The sequence below is a fragment of the Artemia sp. Qi Xiang Cuo genome, chromosome 5 (assembly GCF_049724085.1).
Source record: "Artemia sp. Qi Xiang Cuo chromosome 5, ASM4972408v1, whole genome shotgun sequence".
Lineage (NCBI taxonomy): Eukaryota > Metazoa > Arthropoda > Branchiopoda > Anostraca > Artemiidae > Artemia > Artemia sp. Qi Xiang Cuo.
Genome location: NC_142798.1, coordinates 45901444 through 45926363, shown reverse-complemented (window position 1 = coordinate 45926363; position 24920 = coordinate 45901444). Strand labels below are relative to the sequence as shown.

Sequence of the window (24920 nt, the reverse complement as noted above, 5' to 3'; positions counted from 1 at the left end):
CTGCATCAAAACTACCAATTTTTATATTTGGTTTAACTGAAGCATGCTCTACCTGGGAAGAGAAATAATCGGAATTTGAGAAACACCGATTTTGACCCGGCATATGTTAGCGAACCACAGCTAATTAAAATTTTTCCTTTGTTGCTGTAGGAGAATTAAAAGAAAAAAAAATTGTCCGAAGTGGAACACTGGGCTTATGAACTTCAGGCAGACTATAAGAGCGTGGGGACGTAAATCCACACGGGTTAAACTTTTTGCACAATTGATCTGTGATCTCCTTTTTGCCTTTAAGATAAGAAATCTCTTTAGACTTCCAGGACAAATTTTTCTTTGGGATTAGTAGGTTTTTATTCATGTTTGTTAGAATCACTAAAAATGTCCCTGAATTTTCTATTGTAATCATCTGAATCCAAGGCAACAACAGTATTCCCTTTATTGGCTTCGATAATTATTCTGGAACGATCATCATGTAGGGTGTGCAAGACCTAGTGTGCATTTTCACTAAAAAATTTTAAATTCCGATTATGAACAGAATGTAAACTCAACAAAGTTTAAACAAGTTGTGCTCTAACCTCATCAATATCTCCAATCTCAGCGTAGGATTCATGAAATGCCCATTATGCGTTCGCAATAATTTCACTGTCATGTATTTTCGAAGGGGCTATTAGAAATTTCAATTATTTTAACAGAGTTTGATGTTTCTCTTCTTCAAGGGGCATGGAGCTGACATTGATCAAGACAGGACTAGGATACACCTTTGGGACAACAGGTGGATTATTAGAGTTTTTCAATTTTAAACGGTGTAATTTTTCAGAAAGTCTTTGTCTAGAAATCCTAAAATCATGCTTAAAAGAATTTTTCAGCAATAGCCTTAATTTGATGAAAATCAGCATAAGAGAGCGTACATAATATTTCTCGCTCTAGCCTGAAAATATCCTGATTTAACCGGTAGCGCTTGCTTTTGCAATCTCTAATAACATGATTCAAAATACCAAACCCTATACGTTCTGTAAATTGCCGTTCGTTACGTGTGTTTAAGTGAAGTGAATGTCGCATTGACTTGGGTAAAATACGGTTCATTTTAAAATTATGAAGAAAATACTGTTGATTAATCAAATTTGCTTTTTTTCTCACAAGAGATATGATTGTAGTAACAACATTGGTAGAATGCTCCCCATAAGCATGACGAAGATAATTCCTTAAACCACATTAGCCTGACATCACATAAAAAAATAAAAACGAGAAAAAATGGGTTTTTTTATAGGCCAAATGAAAGAAACGCGGAAAGTCAATGTGAAAAGAACCAAAAAAAAAAAACAAAGAAAAGACCAAAAACTTAAAAGATTAATACAATTCAATAAAAGCCAAAAATTAAAAGAATTAAAACCAAATACCTAACAACCATAAAAGCGAGTTATTCGCCAATATCTGCGATTTGCACAAAATCCAAAAATATGAACTGCCATTGACGGATACTAGCGAACAACTGAGAGAGAAAAGAAATCAATTCATTCACTCAAAAACAAAACGAACCAACAATTAAATAAGTTGGAGAACTATGTCATCTGACTTCGGATTTTAATTAATGTATTTCTTGCAGACACCCTTTGACACCCCTTAGGTCTCAAAAATGGCGCAAAAAGCAGCGTGATTTGGAGCCTATATTTTGTACATTTGTACATTATATTGTAGGAATCTTTCTCAAGTTACTTAATTTATTTTTTTCGGATAGTCCATTTTAAGTTTTGATTATTGAGTTTTGAAGTTAATCAGTTCCACTGCTTAACATCTTCAAAATTCCGGTAGTTAACATAATTGAGACTCATGTTTTTCAATGTAGACACGAACCTGTTGTACATGGATTTGCCGAGATACTTCATAGTTACTGAAGGGCTCAATGGATATCTTTTCTCTTCGTAGCAATAGCAAACAAAATTAAAGTGGCAGTCGTTCGGGTTTTCTTATTTGCTTGAAAATTATTATTCTGAAAGCAGATTGGTATTTTAATTGTTGACTGGTCTTACTGAAATAGAATTTAAGAAAGGGATTCAATTTTAGTAATTTAACTTTGAAAACCTGTCTGTCTCGATAGTTACTTTCCTGGAATTTATCCGTTTTATTATCGAACCCTCCACATTAGAAAAAAGAAAGAAAAAAAGCCAAACAATAAAAAAAAATAAAAGGGCTCCAAATAAAAAGTAAAAAATCGATTTTTGATTAAATGAGAAATTAGAAAAATATGGATTCTATCTACGTTGTATTTTTAATTGGAGGACTCTTTTTTATTATTATTAACAAATGGATCACACAAAAAAACAGCAACAAAAACTTTCCATACAATAATAACGGATGCAAAAATAAACATTCTCCCTTACATAAGAAATAAGTCCCAACGCATATTAGCGTTTTTGGAACGACCTAAAAAACACACATCCACTGCTAATGAACTTCCTCAGAAAAAAAGAAAACCTCTTACTCCCCCCCCCTCCCCGCCCTACACTAAACAATTAATCAACATTTCTAATATCAATATATTTATAGGGAATTGAAAGGAATCCCAGACTCCTACTCAAAAGTTCACCATACTTCCTGAAAGATACCAACACTTACCTAATCTAACTCAGCAATCAACTTCTCTTTTAACAACACACAAGCATATACTCACACCAAAATCAATCATTCAATCCATCCGTAGAATATTGGTTAAAACAAATGCAGCGCAAAGAACACAAAATTCCTCATGGGCCTTCTTACCTTTTTCATCTGCCGAAAGCCTGTTCCAGACTTCAGGGCCTGCACACCTAATGGAAAGCTTAGATCTGGTAGTAACTGGAACATGCATTTTAGCCAGTTCAACATTTCTAGTTTCATAACTATGTTCCCTTTCTTTATAAAAATCTTAAAAATACACAGGTAACACATTAGAAAAAAATTATGATAAACGAATTTACACAAAATTTATTCAAACCAAAAAGTGTAAAATTTTTAACCGGTGATACCTAGATCTTACCAAATTCCTGGACAAATTATTGGTCATATTGGTCAAAACTCTTCCGGTTTTATTTTGTAACACACGGAGCGGGTATAAATGGCTATTGAACGTCGACGACCAAACTCTAACGATACAACAAATATGGATAAATAAGAGAAAAATGCTATGTTCTAATAAGTTCTTTTGGGGAAAAATTCTGCAACTCTCCTTGAAATCCACCATTTTTGGCCATTTTAGTACTTATAAATGCAATATGGTCTGTGAAACTTAGGCACTCATCTACCATGACACCAACATACTTTACAATACTTGTCTCTTTTACACATCCACTTTCTATCTCAATTTCTTCAATCCAGAGATGGTAGTTTGTACTTTTGCCATATAAGTGGAACATCGTTTTCTTGTGATTAACAAGCAGTTGGTTCGCTTGTATCCACCTCTCGATCATCACCATTCCTTGTTTCATTTCATTTTTCAAATCAGCTTCTGTTTTCGCCATCCATTGTAAACTAAATATTATCAGCAAAATTCGGAAGTATTGCCCCCACCCGGCCTTCATTGCACCTTAGTATCGCCAGCTGTTGAGACATCCATTTAGATGCTTGATGTATGCAAGAGATGATAGGGGACCCTGCACAGATCCTTGTGGTACATCACACTGTACTACTATCTCCTCTGACAAGATCGTGTCCAGCCTTACTTTGTGTGTTCTTCCTTTAGGAAATGAAGCTATCTATTTCAGACTTTTAAAACGTTTTCCAGCGTTGTCGAGCTTGGCCAATAAAATTTCAAGGTCAACACAGTCAAAAGCCCTTCATAATGTCCGAAAAAATTGAAGCCATCTTTAAACCTAAATCTAGACAATCGGTAACAAACGTAGTCAAAAATAACAAAGCATTGATAAGTCGATTTTTCAAAAATACGAGAAATCACTGGAAGTAGATAAATCAGACGTTAATTATTTTTACGTTCCTTATCACCTCCTTTAATCAGGGGAATAACCAACGCACTTGTCAAGCAGTTAGCGTTCACAACATATTCAAAGCATTGATTAAAAAGGTACTACAGATGACTAGGTATAATCAGACAAATTGGTTGTATTATTTGAAAGTCCATTATAGCTGCCGATTTTTCATACCTTTTCAAAGTATCCTCAAATGTACGTGGCCTCAATATCGCTAAACTGATGTTACATTGTTTGTTTGTTTAGAATAAATCTCTCTCTCTCTCTCTCTCACAATGGTTGAGAATAAATGGTTGTATTGCTTGCTTTAGGAAGAGAATTCCGATATGTACCATCACCTTTTACGCACTCCAATGATGTCGGTGCCCTACTTCTGAAAAGTGGGTACACAAGTTCTTAGCCATGTCGCTGTCTGACTCCCACAGCTCATCATTGGGAATTATCGGCTAACTATTTGGGCTTATTACCAACTTAATCGGTTGCCAGGTTTTAGCTGGGCTTCCTTCGTAGTCTTTAAATTTCTTGGCATAGTAATCCATTTTTGCTTTTCTTAAGACTATTTAACTTTATATCGATTTCTTCATAGTGTTCTTTATTAGATTAAATAAAAAAAAAACAAGTTTTTAACTTAAAGTAAGGAACGACGTTAAAACTTAAAACGAAAAGAAATTAATCGGTATATGAAAGGGGTTGTCCCCTCCTCAACGCCTCGCTCTTTACGCTAAAGTTTTTCATTGTTTGAAAAAAAATAGAGCTATGAGAAAGTCTCACAACTTTCTTAGTCTCTTCTAGCATCCTTTAATTCCTTCGAACTTCCTTTACATCCTTTCGACCTATTTAATTCCTTCTCACTTTCTTTAATTCATATTGACTTCCTTTAGTCCTTTCTGATCCCTCCAAGTTGGTTTGGTTTCTTTAATTTTCGTTCCATGCCTTTTGACATCCTTAGTCTTTTTCAAATTCTTGTAATTACCCTCTCTTCAGATTTATTTTCGATGTTAATCGTCTTACTGACTTCTTTTAGTCTGTCCTGTGAGAAGGACTTTAAGCTCCTGCCTACAAAAATACGAAATTTTATATTTTTCTCAGAAGTATGGTAACGAATACGTCTTTTTTTTTATCAGGAAAAGTCTTTAAAATGTCATGTTTGTAGGATATAAGGAGTGGACTCGATCGAATAAAAATGAAAAATTCTAGTATAGTTGTCAAGTAAGAGAGATGAAGCCACAACGGAGGGTGTAAATTCATAACCACTCCAGGTCATAAGGAGACATGTTAAGAAAACAATTCTTACTTCTTAATTCCTTGCTCTTTAAGCTAAAGTCCGAATTTTGCTCCAATTCTTTAAAAATGACCCCTTAATCACAAATGCCGTTAATTAGAATAAATAGCTCTTATGAAAGTACTAAATAATCTTTGGCTTAAAGAGCGAGGTATTGACTAGAGGATGAACCCAAATATATACGTAATGTTTTCTGTCATTTTAAGTTTTGATGTTGCTCCTTACTTTCAGTTAAAAAACTTGTTTTTTTTTATATAATTTCTGATCTTTTTTTAAATAATGCTGGGAAATCCGGCACCCCCTTCATAGCAATGTCTCTTCTCCCATGAAAACTCCCTTCGTGGTAAGATCCTCCCACATAACCCCCGCCCCACTCCCCCCCCCCCTACCAGAAAAAATCCCCTCTGAAAACGTCTGTATACTTCCCAATACCCAATACTATATGTTAGCCTTGGGTAAAGTTCATAACTTTCAGCCCTCCCCCCGGGGACGTCGGCGAATTAGGTCATCATAAAGTACACATTTATCATATTTTCTACTATTCTGAACAGAATGGCTATCTCAAAATTTTGATCGGGTGACTTTGGAAAAAAAATGAGTGGGAGAGGGAGCCTAGTTGCCCTCCATTTTTTTCGGTCACTTAAAGAGGGAATTAGAACTTTTAATTTCCGTTCGAATGACCCATCCCAGGATACTCTAGGACCACTGTGTCGATATCATCACCCCTGAGGGAAAAAAAAATCAATAAAAAAAAAAATAAACACGCATCCGTGATCTTTCTTCTGGCAAAAAATACAAAATTACAAATTTTTGTAGATAGGAGCTTGAAACCTCCGCAGTAGCGTTCTCTGATGCGTTAAATCTGATGGTGTGATTTTAAGGTTCTATGACTTTTTTTCCCCTTTTTTTTAGAAGATCAGGCAAATTTTCTCAGGCGCGTAACTTTTGATAGGTAGAGCTTAACTTGATGAAACTTAAATATTTGAAATCAGCATTAAAATATGATTCTTTTTGATGTATCTATTGGTATCAAAATTCCGTTTTCTACAGTTTCGGTTACCATTGAGCCGGGTTGCTCCTTACTTACAGTTCGTTACCACAAACTGTTTGATACTAAACCTGCAGCCGCGCACCTCTTATATGTCTCTTGCTTTTTTTTTTCATTGAGGCGAGCAATCCTTTTAGAAACCAGTATATCTGTATATATATATATATATATATATATATATATATATATATATATATATATATATATATATGTATATATATATATATATATATATATATATATATATATATATATATATATATATATATATATATATATACATATATATATATATATATAAATGCAAATATATAAATTCACTGTTTTAGATTAATTCCCCAGTCTTTTACCTTTTGTTGTTTGTATGATTGAAAGTTAGTGTAATCTTCATCGTTATTTTCATTTTTGGATAGACTCTTAATAACTACTATAGAGCATGGGTATTTAATGTTAATAAAAATATTATCAATTGTAGATTTCGAAGTTTCTGTTACCCATGTACATAAATTGATTACTGTTTAAAAGCCAAAACTTGATATTGTGCTAACAAAATGTCGTACCTTACTGTTTCTATCAACCATATTTAAATCCAAATTAAAATCTCCAAAAATCAAATATGACATTGTTGAACTATGCAAAGTTTCCTCAGATTCTTTTTTGATTAATATGAATTTAGCATACATCTCAGAATAGGAAATTGGGCATTTCCAGCATTCTACAGTTCCAAGGATACCGTTTATGTTAGTTATAACTATTTGTTGAATACGGAAAGCGAAATGAAGCAAATAAATAATAAACCACGGTCTTGTACTAAATTCTATTAAACACAGGTTTAAGCAGTTGTTGATTGGATTTGGTGTTAGAACTCTAAATGCTTTGGCTTTCAAATATGCTGAATGCTTTTTTGGAAAGTGTTTTGATAATTATAATTGCTTTTCCTTCTTCCTGGGGAAAACCTTCTCTTACAACGTTTAGATTATTTTTAGCCCCTCCGAAAAAGTATTGGATATTTGTTTTAGTTTGATTTATATGAGTTTAAACAAAATAAAAAATTTAGCTGGTCTGTGAAAAGAAGTTTGTTTTAACTAAGTTTAGCTTCTTGTTACTGAAAAAGAATGTAACATTAAAGTTGCTTCTGTGACATATATAGCTTAACACCACCGTTGGCTGTTCTTTGATAATACAAGGTCGTTCCCTTGTATTTTAAAAATCAGGAAAAATGTATGATATTTTATTGCAAAAATCCTTCTACCGTCATAAATTTGCTAATCACAAAGTATGCCAATTCGCTAATCAAGCGCATCGACCCAGTTTCAAAAAGATAAATTGTGTTTTATGCTTGTTTTATCACTGCTGCGAAGCTAAATTGGGCGGCCACAGTACTTGTTATCAATTGTGAATTCAATATAACAGGTTATGATATCAAACTCTGTGTGCCAGTTTAAAGAAGGTTATCCCATATATTGACCTTTTTTACAATTGTAATGAAAATAAATTTTTTAAATTAAAACTTAAGTCCGAATATTCCGGCTTCTCATGTAGAAGCCTATATCAACGGAAACCAAAAAACTAGACTAGACAAAAAATATAAAGAAAAACTAAAACAAAACTTTACAAAAAAAAACAAAAAGAAAAACAAAAGCAAGAATTATTTTTAAACAAAATCCAATATTTTGAAGCACCAAAGCGCAAACAAGAAAGCTTCATGGCAAGATGTCTTGTATAGCTTATATATATATATATATATATATATATATATATATATATATATATATATATATATATATATATATATATATATATATATATATATATATATATATATATATATATATATATATATATATATATATATATTAGTTTCCATTCCTAAAGGCTTCCGAATTTGAGGCCGGAATATTCGGATTTTTATTATTATTTTTGTGTCCAAAAAGGCCTTATTAGAAAATTGTACCATTTTTTATTGTATTTTCATTACAATAGCAAATAGAAAGACTGTTTGTTATTAGAGTCATTGAACTTTTTAATTATATGTATGTACTATTCCTGCGTGATTGTCCTTTTTATTGTGCATATGAAAGACGTCTGTTTTTTTTTAATAGTGCTTGTATCGTAATTGTAAAACATTCCATAAATGTTAATTTTTTTTGTCAGTTCATATCATAATTATAGACTATTGTCCGCCGTGGTGGGGATTGGTTCGCCAGTCTCGGGCGCCCTAGAAACTCAGGCACGAAGCTGTTCAATATCTCTGGACATGTGAATAACCCTTGCACAGTGGAAGAAGAAATGTCAATTCCCTTGAAAGAGCTTGTCGAGAAGCATGCTGGGGGTGTTCTTGGGGGTTGGGACAACCTTCTAGCCATTATTCCAGGTGGTTCTTCCGTCCCAATGCTTCCAAAGAAGTAAGTGAACGCATTTATAGAGTTCAATTGGAAAGGTTTTCTATTAAATTGTTAATTTAACTCACGACTTGGAATAGTCATTATTAAGCGTATCAACCAATTGCAGAGTTTATCATAATTAGAACAGAAAAAAGGGGTAAAAGAATAAGAGCTGGGAAAACTCTTGTCAGAGGAAAAATGAAGCAAACGGTTATTTATTTTATTTTGTTTCTAGTTTTGCAAGTCATTCGCTTTCGTCTGTAGACTTTTTACTTCTTTTTGTGTTTAGTGACGTGAATTTGTGATTTGTTTATATATATATATATATATATATATATATATATATATATATATATATATATATATATATATATATATATATATATATATATATATATATATATATATATATATATATATATATATATATATATATATATATATATATATATATATATATATATATATATATATATATATATATATATATATATATATATAATATATATATATATATATATATATATATATATATATATATATATATATATATATATATTTAACGTTTAGATTTTTCAAGTTTTCCCGTTTCTTACAGTTTTCTTGCTTCATTATTTAGTCATTTTCCTTTTGTTTCGCTTGCATTGAAGGTGCGTTTTTTTTCACTGGCTGAGAATTTCTCTCGTTGCTCTCCTAACTTGTTTTTTAAGTTGTATCCAGCTAGTACAATCTTAGATATTTTGAACATAAGTTACGAGAGGGTCTTTCAGTTCAGCTAATTTATTAATGCAAAGAGAATAAACTGGATGTCGATATTAGTGTTGATGAAATCTTCTAAAAATGTAGTAAAAAAAAAAAAAACTTGGAACTTGAAATACGATGCTGTCAATTGTATATAATCTAATTCAGTACTTTTTAAATTACGACGGTTTGTCAATTAAACTCAAAACAACGAATAAGATAAAATATTGGGCTTTATGGATTAGGCTGACGGAGATTATAATAATTAACCTATATCTGTGGGGATCTCTTGTAATTTTGCCATGGCAAAACTTTAAATTGTGTGGAAAGGAAGAGTGGCGTTCAGCAGTGCGCCGTGCTTAGGTGGCTTAAAGCTGCAAGAGTTTCTAGAGATATTAGTTGGTATTCGATGGCGTAGTATTTAAGTTTTTTTTTTTTTTATAGCCTCTGCGAAGAGGTTCTGATGGATTTTGACTCTCTCTTGGCTGCCCAATCCGGCTTAGGAACTGCTGCTGTTATTGTTATGAACAAACAGACCGATGTTGTCAAAGCCATTGCTCGTTTGTCTGAGTTCTACAAACATGAATCCTGTGGACAATGTACTCCATGCCGTGAAGGCACTGGATGGCTTACTAAAATGATGTATAGATTCGGTAAGCAATGCAATTTTATTCAGCGACTAGTTTATGGATAATCAAAAAAATTTCTGGCTTAATATTATAAATTTCGACACATAAAGAAAAAGAGTTTTATTTTTGTAAGTGAAATCATTATGGCGACGACATTTTGTGGATTTTATTTTAGGAAAAAATTTGTCCTTGCCTTGCGCTAGTTTAGATTGAACTTGGAAATGGAGGACGAATAACCCTTTGCAATTTGCAAAGAAAGAAGTAGTAGCGTGTGTTCCAATAATTTAATTCTAAAAGTGACTCGAATTGGCCCGAGGTATGTTTTCAATTCCGGTTGTTTAAGACGTTGGCTTTTTTTTTAAAGATAAATAGTTTCTCATTAGGTAGATATAAATTACATCTAATAACCTTTAAGTTCTTTATTTGAGCCTCCATTGGAATGACAAAAAGGTGAAAAAAACCTACAAGATTTGCACGATATAGTACCTTGCAATCTTTTTTTCTTTTACAATCCAGACAGGAAGGCCTTCGCACTGATAGGATTTGATCTCTGTTCCAAAGAATTCCAGTATACTAAATTGAATGGATTGACAAAACTTTGAAAAAAGCGCCAAAAATATGCATTACATGGAAAATATAAAACCATTTCAAGAGCTTTGAACCTATATATAGTTTTATTTAGAAAAAGAACGAAAAAAATGTGGTCTTAAAACATTTGGGGAACAACGTTTTGCAGACAAAACAACAATAACAGTTTGACGAGATCATTTTTGAAACCAATGGTTTCGTTTTTCTGGGGTCGTTGGCTCTTCACCAGACGCCAAAAATGTCGATTTTATGGGGGTTGGAGTCAGTAAGTTTGCTTCTGTTTCGCTTTGAATATGTTGAGTTAATGAACTTTCTATTTCTCTAGTTGATGGTAATGCAAGGCCAGAAGAGATCGATATGATCTGGGAATTGACAAAACAAATTGAAGGCCATACTATTTGTGCTCTGGGTGATGCTGCAGCGTGGCCTGTCCAGGTGAGTGCTTAATAGATTATGCGTATATCCCATGGAGATGTAATAAGGCGTTGCAAGCTATATTTAGTTGTTTCACTTCACTTTCACAAAAAATATATATCAGAAATTTGCCAAAAGTTCACGCAAAATAAAGCTTTGCGTTAAGCATAGGAACATGTATGCTTTATGCAGGACGATTAAATGCCTCTCTGAAAGAGGATAGAAGCTAGGGGGACATATACAAACAGATAAAGCTCAGACATGATTTTTGAGAGATATTTTGACCCTTTTTATTTGTTTTCTTAGATAGATATATTCACATAAAATTGTGCTTTCCCGCCCAATTTTTATCTACAAACAGATAAAACTCAGACATGATTTTTGAGATATATTTTGACCCTTTTTATTTATTTTTTTTAGATAGATATATTCACATAAAATTGTGCTTTCCCGCCCAATTTACGGCACCAGCTATGAAACTGGGCAAACATTTTAATTAACAGTTTAGTATGCTTAAAGATTATACAATTTTTTTCTCTTTTTAGCCAATTTTTGTTAATGCCCATTCGCAATGAGGTTTTTCTAATACCGAAATTTACCTGGCGTTAACTTGAGTCAATCAGAATATTTATATAGCTTTACAGCCCATTAAAATCTTCTGTGAAAAATCTGACGGGCTAAATCTTAGCGCTAGCTAAATCTCGGAAAAAAACTCATTGTGAATCGGCCTTTACATGGTGTTAAGATGCTGGTGTTTAATCTTTTTTAATTACATAATGCTACAGGTTTGACATTTAATTACATCTTTTTTAATTACATAATGCTACAGGTTTGACATTTGGAGGGTTGATTTTCTCCACAGAGCTGGGATATCAGTCATTTCATTTAATTAATTGTCTTCTGGTGGTTGGAGTTCTTCTAAAGGGGACGATTAAGTCCTTGGGGAGGCCAAAAGGGACTCGGAAATCTACGTAGTTGATTAAAACAAGACTAGATTTCTCAGATATTTGATCAGATCTTAGACAGATCGCTCATTTGCCTTCCTCTTTAAATTTAATTTTATAAACATACTAGCAAGCAGGTTCTTGTTTTAATTGATGCTATAGCAAAAATTTCTCTAAAACTGGGGCAATTTCGTTTCTAACGAAACCTCCAATTCTATCAATGAAGTTTTGACTCAGATTTTTGGTCTGTCGATTTATAATTTTTTTTTTCTGACAGTATTCTGGTCTATGTTTGTTTTCTTTACACCGACGGATTCTTGTTCACAAGGAGGACAGGGTCAGCCCCCCCCCCCCCCCAAGGGACTGGTCCGATAGACTCGTATTCCTTTACGGCTCTCATTCTAAATCACAGCTGAATAATGACTTTGTATGTATGCAACAAAACAATTTTAATCCTTTTGGGGATTTCCCTCCTTTGTAGAGGCATTGATTAAGACCTTGACAAAAGTTTTTTTTGTCCTCCGATGGCTGAAAGGTACTTGAGCAGGAAGGGAGATGGTGACTTTGGGTCCATTCTATATAGGTTAAATCTGTATACTCTTGGTCGCCAAATAAACTTGGCGGTCTGATTGTCAATTTGATGATCCAGTTATCTGGTGAACAAATTACTTCTATTTTGTCAGACTTAGCTTATTACCAAGAAGGGACGATGAACTGTCTCTGTTCGAAAAGAATAGGTATCTAATGGAAATCTATAGTATGTTACAGGTAATTGTTTGGTTTAAAAAAAGAAGAAAAAAGACCTGTCTTCCTAATTTAGTAACTAAGATAAATGAGCACTTGAACAAGGCCTAGACCTTATTCATCCATCCAATCACCTAGGACAAAACAGTATATCCAATCCAATAGCCAAAAAATCATGTCCAAAATAGGGCAAATTCAACATTAATAAATGTAAGTCGTTGTCCAAAACCAAGCAAAAGCACCTTAAGTCTACAGAGATTATTATTCCCCAAGTGATCACCTCACATCACGGCTTTTCAGAGAAAAACTCACTTGCCAATACGGGTTTCGGTGCTTAAATTTCCTGACCCTGGCAAATGAGCGCGCCTGCCATAGAAACTTATGGCCTACCCTTATGGAGTGTCACCTGTGGAATATATACAAAAAATAAAACCCGCAATTTTTAGCAAAGCTTCTTTCAACCCCAATCATCCAGAACTGATTCAAAATAATGTCTACCCAAATCTGAATGAATATAGGTTCCTTCACATTGAAAACGTAAGACTTTACGTTACGTTTAGTCCTAAGGTTGTTACGTTTCATGTTACGGGTCTTACGTTTATGTTCCTTCAAATCGAAAATCTTCCCTTCACACTGCAACGTTAATTTTCAGTGCTACCCATGCAAAATGTGGTTTTCCTTGTTATGCAAGGAAGTGGGCTGTAATTCCCCTATTCTAGGTTTTTTACCGCACTGATTCTAAAGGTACACTTTTCATTTTGATATGACGCCATTTTAGAGGGGCTCCAGACTTTTTTTTAAATCACCATATATTTTTTTCGAAATTAACTTTTACTTTTAAGAAGAACCGAAATAATAGTTACCATTCCTGAATCAGTGTCAGATGGCATTTTTTTTCACTAGGTATTTTTTTTTCTAAACGCGTTTTTTAACTTTTGGTTACTATGGGCTGTAGTTTGCTCTTTAGTCATCCCTGTGGTTATCCTAATCCAACGTTAAACTTCTGGAAGTGAACACTAGCAAAGGGAAAGGACTACACTGCATGGCAGTTTCCAAATTTCTGACTGTTTTCTCTTTAGTTACACTTTCATGGCAGGCATGTCTTTTTACACATTTTTAATAACTTTCTGTAAAAAAGCGTCTCTTTACCTTGTTTTTCACCATCTCCCATAGAATTAAGATACATAATTATAGCTATTATAATTTTTTTTCAAAGAAAATCTAAAACCAGTTACTGCATTTCAAAACAAATCCATAGAAATGTCAAAAATTTTTGCTCATATCATGTTTCTACTCTGGTACTAGTGATATTATTGTTAAAGATTTATATTGCTGGAATATTTGTTTTTTAGACCTGCTTGCCATTTTTTTCATATAATTTAATGCTTACCTTAAAGAGAGAAAAAAAAGCTTTATTAAGTTCGTCTATAAAACTAAAAATACACTGAATGATTAAATTAATTTTTTAATTGCCTTCATGATCTCCGTCTGCCACTCTAACTTTGAGTCATCTGGTACTTTATTCAGGTGAGGTAACAGTGATTGTAGAAAGCACCACTCCGGATCATGCTGGTCATCACTGGGTTTATAATTTTTTTTTTTCAATTGCTCACTGTTCCTTTAGGTCTGTTCGATCTCTAGACCCAGTCTTTGTTCTTTTATGAGTTTGATTTTGGCTTGTTGCGGCATATATTTGTTGCCTACTAGAAGCTTGGAAACTTGGGATATCTGTTTGAACGTTAATGAGAATTTCTTCACTAGGGGTAATAAAATCAGTATCCTTCACCTCATCATAGTTATATTTTTGGCTGCTAACTGCAGCATGTGAAACAACTTTATCAGGAGATTTGGCGAAAATACTTGTTGTATAGTTCAAGGGATTCTCACTAGAGATATCCGCTGCATACTCTGAATAAATTTCCACTGATCTTGATCAGTGTCCCCTGTTGTCTTATGGTTCCTTTCAATAATATGTTCAGAAAGGAAGTTCATTCTTTGTACAAGCTTTTGTTCTTCTGGCTTTAAGCTTACACTAGCACCAGATCCATTAGAGATCTCCCTTTTTTCTTTAGGGGGACATAGTAGTCTCTCAAGTTCCCTCATCTTTTTATAAGCTCATTAACTAGAAAAAAACACAATTATTATTAAATTTTTCAATTTTTAAACTTTAAACATACTCATTTTATAGCCTAATTTTTATTGCAGCTTATTCGTAAAAAATATTGAGGAGATTTTGTTAATTTTTCTCCTCAATAGCAAGAATTCCATTGCTGATTAATTCTATGGAGCAACAAAAAAAGAATTTTCTGGACCATAGAAAGTCAAGGAGCACTTAGAAAAGAAGTAAAATTTATTGCGCCTTAAATCAAATTTATTAAAACATGTACTTTACCTATACCCAATTACAAAACATTTGTTATTGTACTAACTGAATTAATATCATTTCTTTGTTATAACAATACTTCAATGCATAAATACTCAATAGACTGTACTGTATTTCTATTTGTTTATCAAAGTTGAGTGTCACTTAAAACCTGTTGGTCATGGGTAATAAAAAAAAACATGCATATCAGTGTCCTGATTAGAAGCTTTAAAATACAACACAATTTGTTGTGTTTGTCACTTCTTCATGAATGGAAGATCAAATTTTAAGGTTGCTTTGGGTTCAACTAAAGTTAGTCAAAATCAACTTTTACTTGAAGACAATATCCACACACAGGTGTTTGGAGAAATGACATTGTATTTACTATTCTCTTCTCTTTCTTTTCTCACATCACACATTACATACATCTAATGACCAAAAGTTAATTATTTACTTAGTTTTATATCAACTTTCCCAAAATATAGTTAAAACAGGCCCTACTGGGGTAGCTTACAAACAATCTTTAGTAGACAAAGAGGGGGTGAAATATGAAAAAAAGATTCTATAATCAATTTTGGCTTTGTATGTAGTCACTTGAAAAACCGAAAACTTACAACTCTTCTTATATCATGTTATTCATTGATACTGAGTTACAGTGCTTGTAGCATGATTTTTTTTTTTTTTTGTTTTTTTTTTTTTTTTTTTTTTTGATAAGAGCAAGACATATCTTTCTGTTTTTGTTTCTTAGCACTGTGTTTGGTAAAAGATTTGTAAATTGTTGTAGATTTGTTTTTAATTATTATATGTTTTTGCAATCAAAATGTACAATATTATCAAATAAAGTTTGATGAGTATGTGTAATTATATTATTTTCCGATTTAAAAGGGGTAAACTTGTCAAATAGATAGCGAGATTTATTCTTGGGCTGGCTGGGGTCAAAATTTATTTTTAATGCTGCAGCTTCCCATTCCTAATTTAAGTTTTACAAGTATCCTCACAAATAATACATTCTTCAATTGTTCAAGTTACTTTGTTTTGAAAATCAAGGAAATAAATTGCCTGGAACAAGTTTTAATCAGGCATGAAATTAGAGTGAATCACAATAAATGTCAAGGATTATGAAAAAAATTACAATAAATTTTAGTTTTATTAATTGAGTTTCTATGCAAAAAAAGGAAAAAAGCACATATGAGGATATCCACATTTCTTTTAGGCTCTGTGACATAAAGGTACACATTTTAATAGGTCCTGCATGCTTTACCAAACGAACTTTTATTAATTTCTTTGCAGTACTAAACACAAAAATGATGCCAACAGTAAGTGAAACAATGCAAGGATAGAGCAAAAAGACGCTGCTTTGCTCAGCATATCTGCAAATAAATAGAGGATAGGGGGAATATACTCTATCCTCCTTTAATTTGAAAACTTTGTTGTTAAGAAAGATAATCTAACTGTGTCGTTCAAATCTTTGTACTAAATGGTTTTATCCTTTATTTAAATTCTTACTAATGTTTGGTAGTTGATATATCTTTCTGTGTCAACAAATCCATATAAATATATTTCAACACCACAGAAAAAAATGCTGTAGCCTACTGCGAATACGCTGTCTGTTTTGAATTCCATAAATATAATTTTCATAAGTTGGAAATGTAAATAAAGTGTTGTTTTAAAAAAATAATTTAAAATATATAGCCTATTGCCTATGCTATAAACAAAACTTTGCAGATCATTTTTGCTTGTAATATTTATATACTTATTTCCAGTCAAAATTTAGGTCATGTTGTATAATTTTATCATTTTAAGAAAAAACAAATAGCCTTAAATAACCCATATTGAACCCAATCATGGGGAATGGCAGTACAATGCAAGGTAGCATTACAGATCAGCAGCTTTGTAGGAGAAAACGGCTTGATAAACTTTAAAAAATACCATTAGATTCCTTTTTTTATGCTCTTTTTATGTATCAAATTTGGGTTTCTGACAGTGCGCCTTATCTTCCCTAATGGTCCTGGATATATCCCTAAGGTAGCCCATCTAAAACTACTACATTGCCAAAGAAATTAACTTAAAGTCTTTATTTTTTCTCAATGATCCTAAATCTTTTTCATTTGAGAGGATGTTGTGAAACTATATCAAACTATATATTTAAATGTACCAAAGTAGGTTAGATCCTAATCTAAATTTATTCTTGCTTCAACCTCATAAAGAACATTCTAAATCCCGAGTTAAGTTACAAAACTAATCTCCTAGATATCATTTTAAATGATTAACTGTACCACAACAGGTTTTATTTTAACCCCAAACCCAAATAGAATTGAAAACAAAACTAGTAGTATTTATCAAAGCATAGCCTATCCTAGGCCTACAAATCAAGACAGTCTATACTTACTACTTTCTTTCCTGCTGAGGAGAATTTGGCTCAGACTTTCCAAATAATTTAGCTAAAATTGCTTGTCCTTGAAAACAGGGTCCTTTGAGCTGTATAAAATTTTCTAGCTTCTACAAACTCAAATATTTTATCATCTAAATTCCATTTTGCTTAAACGCAAACGTAAGAAGTTGAAATATTTTGAACTTCTTCCGTCAGAGCTCTAGCATTACGTTTTGACTTACGGATGCGTTGACGTAAGGTCTTACGGAGGGTTATGAGCCTTACGGAAGGCTTACGGAATTCAGTGTGAAGGGGAGAATGGAAAGCCAAAGTTCAATGTGAAGGAACCTTATCACTTCGGCCAATTTACCTCCCATATTTGCATAACAACCAACTGTCCAAAAATACCCATTCACTCTCATGCAAAACCTTCCAATAACCTATTTCAACCTACCACCTGTTACTAAACACCTGCTTGAGTCGAAACATACTCTAAATAAAAAAAAAAAATATAAGGAAGAGAAAAAATATCTCCAACAAGTTACATCAAAACATCATTCAAAATATCTTGATAAATTTTATTTTATTTATTTAAAAGTTCAATAATACTGAAAACTTAAGTTTTTTAAATTGTCAAGAAAGTTTTTTGGTGGAAAAACCTCTTACGATTAAGTTATGGCTAAGCATTTGACTACTACTTTTAAAATCGATATAATTCGTACAAGCTCTCACATATCTAAATAGTTGGGAATAATAAGCTGAATATGTGATATTTGAATGTATATTACTTTTAAGGAATGGGAAATTAACTATTTCATAATTGAAATCATCCATTTTATTATATATTTTAAAAACTAATTTATTGTTATGTGAAAAATTAATATCTAAATTTAGAAAATGGTCATAATTGCCTTTCCCATCGCTTGGTTCCAAACTTAACTCTGGTGGGTATATATTATTTGAAATCTCTAAAAATTCTGCACAATTTATCACCAGAAGGTCATCTAAATATCTTTTATTATTTGAAAGTGAATATTTTATATTACATGGGTTCTTTTTATCAATCATAAACTCATATTCTAAATGGCTCAAAAACAAGTCCGCTTTAAATGGACTAGCATTAGTCCCCATAGGGATTCCAATAATTTGCTTATGCAGATTACCATTAAACTTTATAAAAGTATTAAATAGAACAAATTCTAGTAAATCGTAAATCATGCCCAAGCTATAGCATCTTGAACTAGTAGTACTACTTAAGAAATTAGGGAAAGCATCTGATACGTTGCACCGTGATATTCGTTTTAATAAAATAGAAAATGTAGGTATACGGGGGAAGGTGCTAGAAATAATGAAATTGTACCTTTGTGGTTCTCAGACCGTGATGGATGTCGGCTGTCATTTGTCAAGCATAGATGACCTTGAAGATATCGGTGTCCCCCAAGGCTCTTTATTAGGCCACTTTTATTTTTAATGTGCATTAATGATTTTCCCCGATGCTTACTGGGGAATATTGGTTTTGTGATTCTATACGCTGACGATACAACTGTATCTGTTGAAGCGAAGGACTCGTCTACGTTGACTCAAATTTGATTTTAGCCACACATTTTGTTAACCAATGGATTGTTTTCAATTATTTAGTACCAAATTTTATAAAAACTGATTTTATTTGTTTTTACTCGTTAAAAACGTGATACTCAGAAAACTTCACACCCGGAGCTCCAAATTAGTGAGCATAAGATCCGTGAGGATTCGTGAGGAATTGCTACTTGGAAGTCTTTCTTGGCCCACTTCTGTCATTTCCAGTTCATATTTAGTATTTTTCTGTAAAACTTACACAAAATATAGGGTCTGTTAATCGTGTAAAACACAATTTTTTTCGTTTTTGGCTTTAGAAATAATTTATCACTCGTTGCTTGTATCTTCTTTCAATTACTGTATAATCATATGTCCAATCACCTTTTTGGACGCATATAAAATCACAAGTGATACTTCAAAATAAATCAGTGAGAATGCTTGCTTAGAATTCTGTAACATCGTCTATTAAAACTTAAAAATACATTTGAGACAGCAACAATTTATTTTTTTCTGAATATTTTAGACTTGAAACGCATGAGAAATATAAACATTACAAAATGGCATTTCAAATTACAAAACTGAAGTAATTATCTCTATGAGAGGCCTCTGATGATTTCACCGCTTTCTTCGGTTCTTGGGCATTTTAGAACGGGAAAGATATAGGTACTCAATTAGATATAAATTAGGCCTATCGTTAATCCCGAATAAATACAGGTAGAGAAAATGAATTGCGGCTGAGTCTCTTAGACATAATAAATATAGTTTGAAAAAGAAAATTATACATATTATTTATTAAGGTTTGATGATAAGCATACATGCATAGGCATAGCATATTATAGCATAAGTATTAAACTTTTAAGTATTTCTTTATTCTCTTTTATTTCCTTGTCTGTTTGCCCATGTTGGGGTTGCCTTCCGTGTACTACTTGCTCAGCATTTCTTTTCTTACCCAATATTTCCATTTCTAATTCCATGGTTTCGTTCTCGTATTTATTTACTTTATTGTTGTGTCAGAGGCTAATTCTTGTGTTTGCTAGGTCTAAAATTTACGAGCTCAGCTCTCCCTTAAGGGTGTATTATTGATATTTCATTGCAATGTTGTATCGTATTGGGTAAAAAAAATTCGTTCATACACACATAGATACTAATCAATTTAATATACTTATCGATACACACCAGATTTAAGAGCATTGTATTTCTTCGTTTCTTGGTTTTCCATTTTGAATGCCTAGCAATATCGAGAACCAAAAATAAGATTTTATGTCAAAGAAGCCCTTAAGAATTCTTCTTGGAAAGCAAGTTCTTTTGTTTTTATGAATTAAGAACATCTTGTATTTGAAAAGGGGGGTATTGTCTTTTCTAGTCAAATTTCTGTTTAATTATGAATTCAAATTTCATAGAAGTTAAACAGTTGGAACCAGATTCAAAATGAGATTCTTGTTTCCTGTTTGAAAATGGTGACCTGCGTTTACCCCCCCGGAAAATACACCCGCGAAAAATACCCCCCAGGAAATACCCCTCCCCCCCCCCCCCCCGTGGAAAATAAGGCTTTCCAAATTTGAGAATTTTATATTGAGGTTTCAAGCTCTAATTTTCAAAATGTGGAATTTCGCTTTTTTTTTTTTTTTTCTCGAGAAGAAGGATAGTTGATGCATGTTTATTTGTTTTTTTTTTCACAGGGGTGATTGTATCAAACCGAAGGTCCAAGATAATTGGGAGGGAGCTCATTCAAACGTGAATTTAAAGCTCCTTTTTAAATGACGATACAGATTGGGCCTGGGGAAAGTCTTGTTTTCTGGCTATTTTGGGGCACCAAAACTATGACTTTACCCCGAAGAGGAGAAATTTGCAATCAATTCAAAATTCTGAGGAGCTAATTGATTTAAAAGTATCAATAACTATATTTTAGGCTTTCCTGTTGTAAAAGAAGTAATCGCACGGTGGTAGTACTGCATTCAACCAGGTTGATTCGCTTTATTTGTAATAAAAATAGGCTACGTTTGGTGATCTGTAATTGCGTATCAGCTATAGTGAGGGGGGTGAGTCATTGTTTGGGTGGGGGTAGGGTAGATTCCTAAAAAAATTACATTTTAATGGACAAGCTGCCTTCTCTTTATGAGGGTTCAGATAAATGTTGAACGAGGTAGGGGGAGTAGGAATTAATTAAATTGTTTCTCTATTCAGCTAAAATGTTACATTCCCATATCTACCAGCATGCTGCTCCTTACTTTTAGTTGATTAACCTTTTTTGTATTGAAGCTTAGAGACAAACATTTTTTTTAAAGGCAATGGAAAAATATGTCAGTTAAAGTAAAAGTATGTAAAAATGAATAAGAGTTATTAACTACAAAAAAAATACACAAAACAATAGCCTACTTACAAAAACTAAGATATAAACTCCCAGCAATCCGTTCTGCTGAGCAATGCCGAAGTATTGGACGGATATTTTTTAACAATATCGACAGTTTTGAACTTGGTTATCAAACACCAAAATATTTAATGCCTTTAGACTCAACTGTTTATAGAAGTTGGGTAAAACACATTTTTTTCATGTTTTTTCCCTATTCTGGTCTTTTTCCGTTGGTTTCCTTATAATTACTTTATAGTCCCAAATTTCCAGGGGGGCCATGGCCCCCCTGCCCCTCCCCCCTTGCCAGCGCCCATGGCGATCATCATAAAACACTTGCATGACACACTTCATAAACCTAATAATAGTATTTAATACTTGGAAAAACGATCATTGAAAAAAAACCCACTTAAATGAAACATCACATTTACTTTATACTTTTTTTTTTTTTTTTTTTTTTTTTTTTTTTTTTTTTTTTTTTTTTTTTAGTTAACAAAATCTCCAGATAGTGTACCTCGCTATTCTTCTGTAATTTTGTAGTGGTTATATACCTAGAAAGAACTTTTTACTGACTTCAAACTGTCCAAATACTTTACCCCCCGGAAAATACCCCCCCCCCGTGGATTTATTATTTTCGACTATTTATTTTATTATTTATTAATTTTCGACTATGCTGAACTAAATGGCTATCTCAAAATTTTGATTGGGTGACTTTGGGGAAAAAATCAGCGTGGGAGGGGGCCAAGTTGCTCTCCCGTTTTTTTTGTCACCTAGAAAGGGCACTAGAACTTTTAATTTCAGTTCAAATGAGCCCTCTCACGATATTCTAGGACTACTGGATCGATACGATCACCCCTGGGAAAAAAACAAATAAATAAACAGGTATTCATGATCTTTCTTTTTGCAAAAAATACAAAACTCTTTATTTTTGCAGACAGGATCTTTGAACGTCTAAGCTACAGAGTTCTAATGCATTTTATATTATGGATTGATTTTCATTAAGATTCTACGACTGTCAGTGGGTGTTTCCACCCTTTTCCAAAAATAAGGTAAATTTTTTCATAATCTTAACTTTTGATGGGTAAGACTAAACTTTGTGAAGCTTATATATTTTAAATCGGCATAAAGATCCGATTCTTTCGATGTATCTACTGGTATCAAAATTCCGGTTTTTCGAGTTTCTGTTGCTATTGAGCCGGGTCGCTCCTTACTTACAGTTCGTTACCACGAACTGTTTTATCGCTGATCAAAGTTTATGTTATTTATGCCTTTCATTTATGTTATTTTACTGTGTTCATGGCCGTATATTTGGCTTTAAAATACATTTATTTGTCTATCTATCTAATATTCAGAATAATTGTACCAAACACATTTTGCATGCAGACCCGCTATGCTTACCCCCCCCCCCCCTTCTCTAATGTGCAAATCTATAGCGTAAATTTATTTCTAAATTAACTAAGAAACTAAAAAAAAAAACCGGCTTGTTCTCGAATTTTACACAGCGAAAACTTGAGTGAATGGTGCATAATACACAAGTTCCAAAATTCCATCCCCCTACGGAAATTAAAAAAATAAAGCTCTAATAAAATTCTGAACTTTGGAAAGCCTTGTTTTCCACGGGGGGGATTTTTTGCGAGGGGTATTTTCTGGGGGGTATTCGCCTAGAACCTTTGAAAAGAAAGAACAAATCAAATTAAGGTTGTTGTTCTTTTCCTGCGAAATCTTGAAACTTTCAGCCTGACTGGCAAACCTTGTACTATACTTAAGGTTTGTGTTCCTGATGCAAGTTTTCCACATGTTATTTTTCTGCAGACCTATGGTTTTAATGTTTCAGCGTAAGACGTAATTTTGCTATCATTTAATAGCTGAGATTCAGCCTTATGCATCTGCCAAGTTAACATTGTTGCATTATATATGTAACAAAGAACAGTTGCTGTGATTAGGGAAACATTTTTTGCGTATTGTATTTTCAGATTTTGATAAATTTAACAAATAGAGGATTAAATACTGAAGAAACCAAGACGAGTTAGTTGAGTTACTCCTACAGTATTGTCAAAATATCTTATTCTCTTTGAGAAATAAACCCGCTTGGCCTTGGTCTCGTTTATTCTATACAACTTTTATCTGGAACTTGTCGTACTTCCTGCTGTCAATTGGTATTACAGTTGAGCTTTGCAGAAACTCATGTAACTACGACGGCTTCGACTGTCTTATTATTTATTTTTTTTAGTCATAAAGCTTTTGACTGACTCTTGGCGTGATACAGGTAGAGCTTTACTCCATAGAAACCAGGACCGATACCAAAAACTTTTCATCACTTCTAAAATTCACCATTTAGTGTTTTCTCTGCTCAAGATCAAAGCAAAAACCACAATACTTTAACTTGTTTTCGGACCTAGTTTATCTGGTACTGGTCCCTCTTTTTAATGATTTCTGTTCTTTAGATGAAATATTGATAGACAAATGTTTCTAGGGATTAATCCGTCATTTTCGACCAGAATTGGAGAGAAGAATGCAAGAGTATGCTGAGAAACATGGACAGACAGAAGTCGCTATATCAAATTGAACTGAAAGATGCTAGCTAGTAATGTCTACCGTTTTAGAAGCGCTAATTCTATTTAAGCTTTACTGTGAATGTCAGTACGATCAAGTATGTCACATTATCTTTTGTGAAATTTTTGTTCTACGAAAAGTATTAGACTATTAAAAGGAGAGAACTCGATTTAACTTTGTTTCTTCACAGTTTGGCAGTATATTCGAGTTTCCCAGAAGCCAACTTGATTAACTTCACATTAATATTCTTTCATTCCCAGATCTTAGCATTATTGCACTTGATGGACTCATAACTTTGTATGTTAAGAAGTGAAATCTTTCTAAGTAGAGGTGCGTGTTCCAAAATAACATCAAAAGATTGTCTGTTGTGTGATCTTTTTTTTTTGGGGGGGGGGGGCTGATTTGATTTATTCTGTACTGAAATCTAGCTAAAAACATTGCTTGTGCTAAAAAAAAAAATAATATAAAAGAAAAAGAGCAAGGAAGAGAGTTTTCGCGAAAAATAGTTTTCTAGTTGTGCTAGGTCAATTAAACTAATAGATGGATTTGCGTTCCAAATTTGGTCTTCTTTGAATATATATCTAATTTGCCAAATTTCTTGATTTGGTTTGTGTAATTATTCTAGACCAAATATCGAAGCGGCCACATTTGCTTTTCTGTTTTAATATTCACTTTGGCTAGTCACCTGTTTGATAATTTGCAGGCTGAGCTGATGTTGGAATGTTGCGATTCCCTGTTAGGTCTCGTGCCTCAACCCAGTCTCAGTCGACTTGCATTATTATCACTTTAATATCGTTTCAATTAGTAGTATTCAGGCTTACCCAGTTTAATGCGTATGCATCTGGCTTCCTGAGAGGACAATTTTACACGGCTATTGCCTTGGAAGTGTCTATTCATAGCATTGCCGGATCTATGTTTTTTTTTTTCTCAGGGAGGGGGGACGTATATTTTGCCGACCACGCAGTCGATACTGTAAATGTTA

At 33.0% G+C, this 24920-nt stretch overlaps 1 protein-coding gene across 2 annotated transcripts in view; it reads left to right on the top strand.

Annotated features, from left to right (window-relative positions):
* Positions 1-24107, top strand: part of ND-51 (NADH dehydrogenase (ubiquinone) 51 kDa subunit) — a 76849-nt gene extending 52742 nt beyond the window's left edge. For both annotated transcript variants that reach the window (XM_089089645.1, XM_089089646.1), the window contains exons 8-11: positions 8459-8691; positions 9856-10064; positions 10954-11063; positions 23859-24107. In XM_089089645.1, coding sequence (XP_088945771.1) covers positions 8459-8691; positions 9856-10064; positions 10954-11063; positions 23859-23951 — 645 coding nt within the window. In that variant the 3' untranslated portion in view covers positions 23952-24107. The remainder of the gene's footprint in view (positions 1-8458; positions 8692-9855; positions 10065-10953; positions 11064-23858) is intronic.
* Positions 24108-24920: the final 813 nt, after the last annotated feature.